Source organism: Lissotriton helveticus, chromosome 5_1 (genome assembly GCF_964261635.1).
Source record: "Lissotriton helveticus chromosome 5_1, aLisHel1.1, whole genome shotgun sequence".
NCBI classification, from domain to species: domain Eukaryota; kingdom Metazoa; phylum Chordata; class Amphibia; order Caudata; family Salamandridae; genus Lissotriton; species Lissotriton helveticus.
This window is the reverse complement of record NC_136065.1, coordinates 1682962533-1682974166: the sequence shown is the minus strand read 5'-3', so window position 1 is coordinate 1682974166 and position 11634 is coordinate 1682962533. Positions and strand designations below refer to the sequence as shown.

Below are 11634 nucleotides of genomic sequence, written 5' to 3'. Positions count from 1 at the left end.
CAGAGGGGAGACCTATTGGCTATGCCAATGCTTTTGCTTTATGTATTTGCTATTGTAATGCCTTTTGTTTCATTTATAAAGCCATTACATATTGCACAATTAACGTACAATACTACTAGCAAAGCTAATATCTTTAGCTTAATAAAAGGGGAAACCTATTGCATTTTTAACGCTTGTCCTTTCATGTTGGGGGTGCCGGTGGGCAGAGGGTAGCAGGCATCTGACTCTCTATGCATCTGTGGGGATAGGTAACTTGATTTCCCGTCACAAACCCCAGTGTGAAAGTTCACTTATTGATAGTTCTTCTATTTCTCTCATAATGCCTCTACTTTGCCATTACGATTTGTCCTGAGCAGCAAGACCTAAGCACTCTGGCTCTCCAAAAATAAAGTTGATTATTAGGTAATTTCCTCAATGGCCTTCAGTGCATGCCCAAACACTTCTTTGTAGTCCAAAATCTAGGCATATTAGATAGAAATTGCACCAGGTCAGTGTACTTTTTGGGGTGCTTTTCTCCAATTAAATCTGTTAATCAGTTTGATATGCTTTGTATTTTACCTCTGAAACTTAAACCACACACAAACTAATTCCTGATTTTTATATCTAGCAGGAAATAATCATGGTTTCATTCAACGTCCTGTTTTTCACTTGCGATCATTCTGTGTGTGTTCGAAAAGATGGTGACTTCCTGCTTTTGGACAATCCCGGGGAAGTTCTTTGTAAATGGCTGGTCGAAAATGTAGATGAAGCTGGTCGGCCAATCACAGAAGAGAGAGATTTTAAAGCTGTGATTCTGTTCCAATTATCTGGTAAGCACAATAAGTAAACCTTTATAATAAGTTTGCAACTGCAGGATAACGGTACAAATTACCAACCTGTTTCAGTAAAAACCTACATTTGTGATTAATTAATCCAATAATGGACAGTAAAAATGAACATGCATGTCCCCACATATGCCTTGGATTGCTCTCCAGAGACAAATGTAACACTTATGAAAAGGACTGAAACGTTTAGCTTGTGGCACTACTATAAGGCAGCCATTTTTGGATAAACTATTTTATTTAGGCAACTTTTTTCAGGAGGTTCAAGATCAGGCTTACAATGTGTACTGTCTATTAAGGAAAACGTACTTACTTGGTTATGGATAGATTGTACATTTGTCCTTTATTATCAATACCTCTTTATATATTATGGCTAGAGCGTGAAGATATATTGCAAGTGGTCAATGTGTTCTTTTCTGTTTTGAAGTTTATATGTAAATATTTTTTTTTTCTCTTGCTTTTTTTTAGTGAAGAAACAGTGTCTAATGATTCAGGATATATTTCAAGAGATAATTGCAAGCTATTCTGGCACAACAGAGGGTCTAAAACAGGTGTTACTTCAAAGGGCACTGGAGAAAAAGCAGATGTTAATGGACTGTGGCAATCGGGGAAGCGCTGGTAGACTTAAGAGGGTGTTTCGCGAACTACAAGAGGAAGAAATTGCAGAGAAAAGATGTAAGGACAAAAAAGCCAAGCAGAGTGGACTGGATTATATAAGAGTTGGTAACAAAGCTCATTCTGAAAGCACAACTTCTCAGCCTGGTGATGCAAGTTCGCGGATGAATTTGCAGAAACTTGAAAACCTGGCCCTTTTAGCAGGGATGGCTAGTGTCCTTCATCAAAAATCCACAACTAAAAATGACGCATCAGACCGTGAAAATGAACTTGTCTTGGAGTCCCCGCTTAAATCCAAATATCAAGGACAAAAACATGCCTCCCTTTCACCACATCATCCTAGAGTAATCAACACTCATTCTGAAAATATAATGGGGGCATTCTGATGTAATCAATCGCCATCCTGAAGCTGTCATAGGATCATCCAGGAATAATCCACACTCATCCAGAAATTGTCATGGGATCATTCCAGAGTAATCCACTTCCATCCTGGAGCGGTTATAGGATCATCCTGGAATAATTGACAGTCATCCTTAAATTAGCTAGAACCCATCCTGGAGTAATTCTCCCTCATCCTGAAGTATGTCAATTAGTATTCGTGGATTTGTAAAAGGTAATCACTCCCTGCCAGTAGAAGTCATCAGAACACCATCCTACTGTAGTTTTTGTGATGAGTGTAGGTTCGTCATCACATTTACATTTTTCGTCCTACAGGCATACTTCAGGGTGGCTTGGGATGACTTCCCCAGATAATTGCAGGAATAGCCTGACTTAAATCATCAGATGAGTCCAGAATGACTCCAGGATGATCTTCCTTTTTGACATGGGATTATCCGTGGGACAAAGAAGTTTCAGATTCATGACAGCTTGCTTACTTTTACTGTGAGAGTTGCAATGAGCACATTCACCCTCCTTCAGGATTAATACAACAGTGTAAAAATGCGTCATGATCTATAGTTAAAAACTCAACATTTATTACAGAGTTCAAGATAATAGACTATAATGTCACTTTTTAAAAAATCTCTGTGCAGTGTGCAACACTGGCTAGATGCCGCCTGTTAAATATAGTTTTAGTCCTTCTGTTTCTAAATCCCCTTATTCTCCTTCAGTCGGTTTATGTTCTCCTCTATTAGGTGACACACTTGCGTGCCACCGTGGCACAGACAAATGCTGCTAATCTTGTCTATGACCTCAAAACATCTGTCTTTTTAAGGATAATTTTGGCAAGGAACGATTGTTTCACTTTGGAGGGCTGCTTTTATTTAATTTAACCTCAGACACAACAGGTTGTGTTTCTTTTATTAATAGTTTTCTACAACTTCACATACTTGTTTACCTAATGATGTAAAGCTACCTAATGACATAAATTGATACTTGTATAGCGCACTACTCACCCGCAAGGGTCTCAAGGCGCTTGTACGAATACCGCTGTGGAACCCATCCTGGCTTTCCCTGTGAGGTGTCCTCTCCTGGGCACCCCCAAGGTGGAGGCCAGGCATCCATAGCGTTGTAGGGGACGTTGTGGAGATTAAGCAAGCTATTGCCCAGAGTTGCAGAGTGGGACTCCATGATTGGAATAGGCACCGAGGCGAGAATTATCAGGTCCGTGGAATTTTTTGAGCCCAAGACCCGCCGAGGCGGGGAATTGAACCCTGGTCCCGGGCTAGACCTCTGCATCAGGGTCTGCCGCTCTAACCATTGAGCCACACTTCTTGCGCAGGGACATATTCGTGCTGCTGTACCTTCTGGCGAGAACCAGATACCCTATTGCAAAGCATATTGTTCGTTATGGCATCACAAATGTTTTTATTACTATGAAAAGGAAAACTGCGACCTTCTGTGAGCAGTTACAGAACGTTGTGGTTGTTTTACGGAGTTTCTAGATGACCGTGTCCAAAAAAGAAACCATTTCTAACGTTTATCGGGCAGTTTCTATATTACTGCTTTGTTCTATTCGCTATAAATTACCAGTGTCACATAGAAGGTACAGAAATTTCACACTTAAAATACGGAAACCAAGTAAATTGTCACATAAGCATATGAAAACTTAGCAGCTATACAGCTACTTACAGTGACCATCCGTGAATCGAGCCTCATGTCCGTAGCCAATATTTTAACGCATGCTATTGGTTCGTAACGTTAGTACTTCCGGTCACTTAACACCCAATCTCACGGCTTAACGCATTCTGAGGATTATCTGGGAGGGGGCGGTACTGCTAATGTGTAAAATGGCTCAGGATTGGATCATTTGAGACATTCAGCCAATATTAGCGCATCATAGTCCCGATGAGCTGATAGGCTGTAGTGTCAGCACGTGCCTTTGTCCCATTCAGCCAACCTAAGTTTACTAAGGGTTTCGCTCACGTTGAAGAGCTGTATCTCTGTTAGTCGGGGACAGAGCCGGTGACTATCTGTCAAGGGTTGGACAGGCAAGGGTTTACTGCTGCCGCCTGCTATTTTGAATAGGAAGGAGGGACAGCACGGATTTGACACCCAGTCATAATAGGGAGGGACGGATTTGTCTTTGTATTCTTCACGTGAGCATATGGACCGAGCTCTCTGCTTCATCTCTCTCTTTTTTATTTTTTTGGGCAGTTTTTATATAGCGCAAACTTGACCCGAAGGTATTGGAGCTGTTTGCATGAGCACCAGTTACGTTATGCACGGATACATTCGTTATTTGGTTGGCAAAGGGGCATTTAGTGATTTGCCCAGAATTGCAGGATATTGAGCCGAGGCTCGAACCTGGTTCCCCAGTTCCAAAGTCGGCAACTCTGACCAGTAGGCCACACCCTTCAGGTGTTCCTCGCTGGCAACTACAAGGACATTTTAACCTTCCCCAAGAAAAGTAAAATAGGAGCATTCCCTAATAGCCTACACGTAATTATGGATTTGATTTATTGTTTTCCAGCTGTAAACCCGTTTTTAGGTTTCGCCTGTCAAAAGCTGCGCACTGCGCAGCTTTTCGCGCAGGCGAAATCTTATGTCTACAGTATGTGTGTGTTGTTCCGCCCCTCTGTTCCATTGGCTAGCTCCATAAATGGAGGCTAGCCATTGGAACAGACATCTGTCCGTCATTGCCGGAGCAGATTCGTGGGCGTTCCCGAAAATTTTTCGCTTTTTGCCCACGTCATGCGGCGGTGGGCGGTGCTTTTTTTTTTTGTCTCGGCATCCTTTGTCACACCAGCCTGCTCGCTCTCCCTGTGAGGACGCAGACCCGACCCGCTCCCTACTCCGAGCAGGGGTGGGCTGCGCGATTTCACTTTCCTTGCAGGTAATCGGCATTTTCACTATTTTTTTTATCCCGTTCCCGCCCCCCTCCCGCTGTCCGTGTGCCCGTTCCCGCCCCCCTCCCGCTGTCCGTGTGCCCGTTTTCCCGCCCCCCTCCCGCTGTCTGTGTGCCCGTGCTTAATGCTTGTTATTCATGCATTTATTGTGTATTTCACGCAGCGCTGTGCTATTGTGTATGCACTATTGAACTATAAAAGTTGTGCAACTTTTATTTGGTATTTAAACACACAGGATGCTTCCCAGCAGAACTTCTCAAGTAGGGAGCAAAGTTCACATACGTTACCGCTGCAACTGGTAGTCAGCCAACTGAGCTATCCGACTGCCAATGGACCCCGGACGTGCTCCCTCCCAGACCACAGAGGAGCTGAACACTTTTCTGCCTCCTCGCTGGATCTTGCTCCGGCGCGGTGCACGTAGTGCTCACTGCAGGCGCTGAACCCCCGGAGCTATTTCGCGAGGACTGGTGAGGTGTGCCTGACTGGGTGCAAGGGCAGATGGGCACATGTGGGATAATATGTGTGGGTACATGTTGGGCTGTTCGTTTACTTGTGGGGGGGGGGGGTCTGAATTATTGCCACCAGTCTAGAAGGTCTCCTGGTGAGCGCTCCTTCCGGATTACGAGGCAACATATCAAATATGAGAATAAGTTCATTTTTCCACATCTGGAGAGAACACATGAGGATTGTGTCCAGTTCCAGAGGCCTCAGCCGGACCATTAGATCTGCTCTGCAGGGCACGTCTGAACACATCTGGAGTTTGGTGTCACTTGTAGAGGTACCCTCGGGGGGGTGTTGTACAGTTGAAGTATTGTGTCCAGTTCTGGAGGCCTGTTCTGGGGCGGTGTGTCCATGTCTGCCGGCCACACCCTAAAAATTGTGTCCAGTTCTGCTGGCCTCTTCTGGGGCAGTGTATACAATTCTACGTGTCTTGTCTTACGAATTGTGGTCACTTCTGGAGGCGGTATCTTGAGTAGTGTTTCCAGTTCTGGCGGCCAAATCTAAGTCTTGTGTCCAGTTCTGGGGGCCTCTTACGTACTGTGTTCAGTTCTGTAGGTCTCTCACATATTGTGCCAGTTCTGTGAGCCACATCTTACGTATTATGTCCCGTTCTGGAGGCCAGATCTTGGGTATTGTGTCCAGTTATGGAGGCCTCTTGCATATTTTGTTTTGCAAGGCATATCTTACCTATTGTGTGCAGTTCGTGAGGACTCTTGTGGAGAATCATACCCAGTTCTGCAGCCCCTGTGTCCAGCTCTGGAGGCCAGATCTTAGGTATTGTATCTAGTTCTGGAGTTCACATCTTAGTATTGTGTCCAGTTCTGGAGGCCTCCTACATATTCTGTCCAGTTCTTGAGGCCTCTTGTGGAGAATCTTACCCAGTTCTGTAGGCCCTAACTCTATAAAGTATAACCTTATGATGCTCTACTGAGAGACGCTGATGAGGTGTGGGAGCAGCAGCGCCCTAGCGTATGGCTCTATGGAGTATAACCGTATGATGCTCTACTGAGAGACGCTGATGAGGTGCGGGAGCAGCAGCACCCTAGTGTATGGCTCTATGTAGTATGCCCTTATGATGCTCTCGCAGCGTGATGCTTATAAAATGGCTTTGGGGTGCTGGGATCTATTTTAGCCAAAGCCTTTGAGGACAGGTGGGACAGCAGCACCAGAGATGCTTATGATACATGTTTGGGGTGTTGGAAGTTAGTTTATCAGGGCCTTTGATAGCAAGTAGAACACCAGAGCCCTAGCTTATCGACCTCTGAAGCATAGCCCTGTGATGCTGTATTGAGAGTTTCATCAGGTAACAAGTTTAGGGGCTCCGGAGGGGAAGAGTGCAGGTGTCTAAACGCTGCCATGTGGACTCTCGCCGTCTGTTGTGCGAGGCTCCTGCTGCTCCAGACCACCACCGCCGCAGTCCAGGAGGCCTCGTCTAACATGGAAGTCTGCCTTTCCCCCTCCCTACCACACCACCTCCCCACTGCTCTCGGTGCACACAGCTCCGTCAATGCACCTCAGCCCTGACCAGTGCTCACCACCCCACCGGATTCATGCATCCTGTTGTATCTCACCCTGCACCCCACACTTTTCTTGCACAGGCAGCGAAATGAAATGCAATAGGTCTCACATTTGCGAGAGATTAAGCTAATGGCAATGTAATTGACAATGCCATTTATTTATCTGTTTTCAAAACCAACACATAAATACAAAGTTTGTCATTTCCAATGCCAATAGCTCAAACTTTTCCAAAGGATAAACCATTGCATTGTAAATGCTTGTTAAGTGGTGGCACTTTAAGAAACCCAAATGAAACTAAAAGAGAAGAAATAATGTTACATAGATTAAATCACTGACGTTCTATGGATCATTCTCCTTGTTTCACATGGCATTCAGACGCATGTAGATGGATAAGAGTAGAGTGTCATCTGCAGTGATGTATCTGTAACTTCCTCGACACTGGTTTTGAAACCTGCAAGGAAATCTCAGTATTTCATCCTTCTGAGATAAATAGAAAACGTATAGACTGAGTTGATTAATAGGACCATTGATTTACAGTGAAGCATTATATTAAAAAATACTTTTTCAAATGAAAATAACTATTGTATCAATAGAGTATTGTTGTACTTTGATCTCCTTGTCTTGCTGCTCAGCCTGTAGGAATGTGTATTGGAATGTTAGAATGTTGATGTGAGAGCAGAATGTTGGTGTGCCAGGTTGTGTGAGAATAGACAGTTGGAGACTGAGGGCTGAGCAGCTAAACCTGCTCCTGGTGGGGTCTTGAATTATACTTGAATATACCATCTTCCATCTAGCTTAAATAAACCTCTACATGAAACTTACCTCATGACTACGTCTGGAGTTCCTACCATTAATCTTTGTAACAAGTATACAATAATATGCTTATAACCTATAAAAAACTCACTGAGGTAGTAAAACACGTTGGTTTAAGCGCTTTACAATGACACCATAGCACTCTTCAAAGGCCTTAACTATTCCTGAGTAATGCAGAGTGTCATGTCGCAGATTATTGGTGATCATTCAGTACGGGTAAGGATTTTCTGTTGCACTATATGTTCCTTTCAAAAGCAATCTAAGTGACCGGCTTCTCTGTGTGTGAGAGACAGCTGTAAGTGTTGTAGACGCCACTTAATGCTGGTGGAAAACCTTGGGTCTGATTCACAAAAAATATAGAAATCTGCACTACACCATATAGTTACATCTACATGCGGATGCAATTTTACTACTTTCTGCAATTAACTATTTCTAGAAGTACAATTGGAAAGTTGCACAAAGCACGTTTCCAGGTATACTTCTGGGCATGTTGACTGACTATTCCCACCATGGTTATTCCTTTGTGATTTGCTCCTTTTTCATTTATAATCCTCTGTGAACATATGCTGAATACCACAGTCCTCTGGTGCTCATTCAGTACATCAGTCCATCTGTATACCGCACTAATTTATGTCATGCACATTCAATCAATCAATCAATCAATCAATCAGGGGTTTATTAAGTGCTCCACTCAACCTTGAGGGTCTCAAGGTGCTGTGTGGGGGTGGGGGGGCAATGGCTTCTGGTCAGTCGAAGAGCCAGGTCTAGACGTTCTTCCTGATCTTGTGCAGAGTCGGGGAGCGTCTGATGTTCACAGGGAGCTCGTTCCAGGCCTTCGCTGTGATGTAGGAGAAAGCTCTCCCGCTGCTTCTGCGGATGCGAGGGACCTCTGCCAGGGCGAAGTCGGCGGAGTGGAGGTTCCTCTTGGGTACGTAGGAGGATAGTCACTCGTTGAGATATTTGGGTCCGATTTTGAGGGATTTGTAGGCGTGGGTGAGGAGTTTGAAGGGGACCCTCTTTTCGACGGGGAGCCAGTGAAGGTCTTGTAGGAGTTGGGTCATGTGCTCGTGGCGCAGAGTCCCAAGGACGAGTCTGGCTGCGGTGTTCTGGATGGTTTGGAGTTTGTGTAGAAGAGTTTTGTTGATTCCGGCGTAGAGGGCGTTGTCGTAGTCCAATCTGCTGGTGATGAGTGGATGTGTGACGGTCGTTCTGCAGTCGGAGGGGGGAATTCATTTGAAGGTCTTGCGGAGGATGCAGAGGCAGTTGAAACTGGTGGAGGCGTTGATCTGGCGGTTCATGGTGAGGGAGGAGTCCAGGATGATGCAGAGGTTTCGAGGGTGGTCTGTAGGGGTGGGTGGGGTCCCGAGGGCGGAAGACCACCAGGTGTTGTCCCAGGCGGAGGTGCAAGGTCCGAGGATGAGGACCTCAGTTTTCTCTGAGTTGAGCTTCAGGCAGCTGTCCTTCATCCAGGCTGCCATGTTCTTCATTCCTTCCTGGAAGCATAGTCTGGCGCCTTCGGGATTCTTCGTGAGCGAGAGGATGACCTGAGTAACATCTGCGTAGGATACGATGTTTGGCCCCTGCTGTCTGACGATGGCGGTGAGAGGGCCATAGACGTTGAAGAGCGTGGGGCTGAGTGATGATCCCTGGGGTACTCCGCAGTTGATTTCTGTGGGTTTGGAGAGGAAGGGAGGGAGTCGGATCCTCTGGGTTCTGTCGGAGAGGAAGGATTGGATCCAGTTGAGGGCGGCTCCTTGTATTACCGTGTCGTCTAGTCTGGCTGCGAGCGTGCAGTGTGAAACAGTGTCGAATGCTGCGGAGAGGTCTAGAAGGATGATGGCTGCTGTTTTTCCTTGATCCAGTAGCATGCGGATGTCGTCAGTGGCAGCGAGAAGGGCGGTTTTGTCGCTGTCATTGCTGCAGAATTCGGATTGGGAGGCGTCCAGGATGGAGTTCTCTTCTATGAAGGCGGGCAGCTGGGTTGTTTCCGATTCTCTCAGTGACTTTGGCAGCAAAGGGGAGGAGAGAGATGGGCCGGTAGTTTTTCAGGTCTGTAGGGTCGGCTGTAGGTATCTTGAGGAGGGTTTTACCTCTGCCCGTTTCCAGTCATCTGGGTAGATGCCTGGTCCGAGGGAGGCGTTGATGGTTCTTCCTAGTTCGGGTGCGATGACGGTGGTGGCCATGTGGAATATGTGCGGTGGCCAGGCGTCTGTCGGGGCTCCTGAGTGGGTTTTCTTCATCGCAGAGTTCCTGGGAGAGTGTGATGTCAGTGGCTTCGAAGATGGGTTTGGCGAACTGCTGTATGATGTTGAACAGTTCCTCGGCGTTGGTTACGTCGGTCTGGACCGTGTCTGTTGTGAAGGTCCGTTTTGTGTCTCTTATGTGTTGGTGGTATTCATTCAGGGCGCTCTTGTGGTTGTTCAGTGATTCTGTGGTTTTCAGGTTTCGCCAGATTTTTTCCAGGCGTCTGCAGGAGCGTCTGACCTCTTGAAGTTCTGTGGTGAACCAGGCGGCTTTTAGAGGGTTTTGTTTGGCAGGGGGGCGGAGGGGTGCGAGTTTGTCGGCGCAGCAGGAGATTCAGCGGTGAAATTTCCTGGCTGCAGAGTTGGTGTTGTTCGTATCGATGGTGGGATTTTGATGGAGGGTGGTGCCGAGGTGTTCCTCTGTGCCCTTGCTCCAGTTCCGTCGTGGTTGGCGCAGGCGTGTTTGGGTGCGGTGGTGGTGTTGAAAGTGAAATGGATGCAGTGGTGGTCCGACCAGTGGTGCTGGGTGGTGTGGCTGAAGCGGATGTTAGATCCTCTGCAAAGATGGGGTCAAGGGTGTTACCTGCTCTGTGGGTGGGCGAGTTGACTAGCTGCTTCAGTCCAAGGTTGTCGAGGAGAGTGGTGGAGTCGGGATCGTTGCTGTTGTCGAGGTGAAAGTTCAGGTCCCATAGTAGAATGTAGTCCGTAGAGGGTGCGGCCTGTCTCTCTATTTCTCTATTAAAAGAGAGGGACCCAGAAACCCAGGGAGTAGGGTACCATAAGACAGAAGTCAAAATATAAATTCCCCCATGGCTACTATTCAACCAAGACAATCATAAAGCTCACCAAACATAAACATCAACACATGACATCACATTACCTAAGGAAATGCAGAAAGAGTAATTGTATGCAAAGATGTGCAATTTATTAGAGAAGATAAAAACAACTGAGACTAATACTCAGTGGGCCTGATAAAAAACATCTATACATATACATCAAAAACATTCAATGATAAAAAATACAGGTAAAAGTACAAATTTAAAAACAAATCAAGGGACAGAAAAATAAGGAAAATTGGTTTCTATTGATAAAAAGGTAGAAAATACAGAGGTAGATCATAGATCATAAACTAATCATTATTCTTGTTATTTCATCATGTTTTTTACGTCTCCCAAAACTCAGAGTAGTTCTCCCTTTTCTTGTGCATCGACGCATTTCGGTGGGCAATCAATAAATAGCCATCACCCTCTTCAGAATAATAATATAAACCATCCCTTTAAAAACAAGCCTGCAATTAAAAAATATGTATATAAGGATAACAAAATTACACACAGCATTAACATACTAACATCAACATTTCTGCATAACCTCAACAATAAAGCACTGTAAACATTTTGTAACAACAAATATTTGGACACAAAGAAGAAACATACAATCCTCATTAACATATACAGCGAATTTTCATAATGGCTTTATAAACATTCACTAAAAAGTAATATGTATTGAAAGCATAAACTAGACATTTCAGGCTTACAATCAAGCCAGACTATATATGATCCAATAATTACACCATTCAATACTTAAAGTTCATATACTTCATATACGTGTAGAAACATTATAGTGCATTTGTTCACACTTCGGGCAATAGGGTTTGCTACATCATTTCATACACCCATGGATAAACCCAAGAGAGGAACACATACCTTTAAGCTATCTTTCTTTCTTTTATAGAAACGCAGCTAAATTGACAGCCTTTGTTTGTAGGACGACCTCCTTTTCTTACGGAACAAACAGCTTTTACAAGATATTCGTTATAAACGTTCCCTATATATGGAG

At 45.0% G+C, this 11634-nt stretch overlaps 1 protein-coding gene across 1 annotated transcript; it reads left to right on the top strand.

Annotated features, from left to right (window-relative positions):
• LOC144753777 (uncharacterized) lies at positions 1–2130 on the top strand. The gene is made up of 2 exons (XM_078641354.1): positions 1–809; positions 1290–2130. The coding sequence occupies exons 1-2, from the start codon at positions 620–622 to the stop codon at positions 1820–1822; spliced, it is 723 nt and encodes a 240-aa protein (XP_078497480.1). The 5' UTR covers positions 1–619; the 3' UTR covers positions 1823–2130.
• The last annotated feature ends 9504 nt before the right edge of the window (positions 2131–11634 follow it).

Coding starts and splice junctions, on each gene's coding strand:
- LOC144753777 (XM_078641354.1), top strand. CDS start 620: ATGGTTTCATTCAACGTCCTGTTTTTCACTTGCGATCATTCTGTGTGT. Junction 810..1,289: donor GATTCTGTTCCAATTATCTG/GTAAGCACAATA, acceptor GCTTTTTTTTAG/TGAAGAAACAGTGTCTAATG.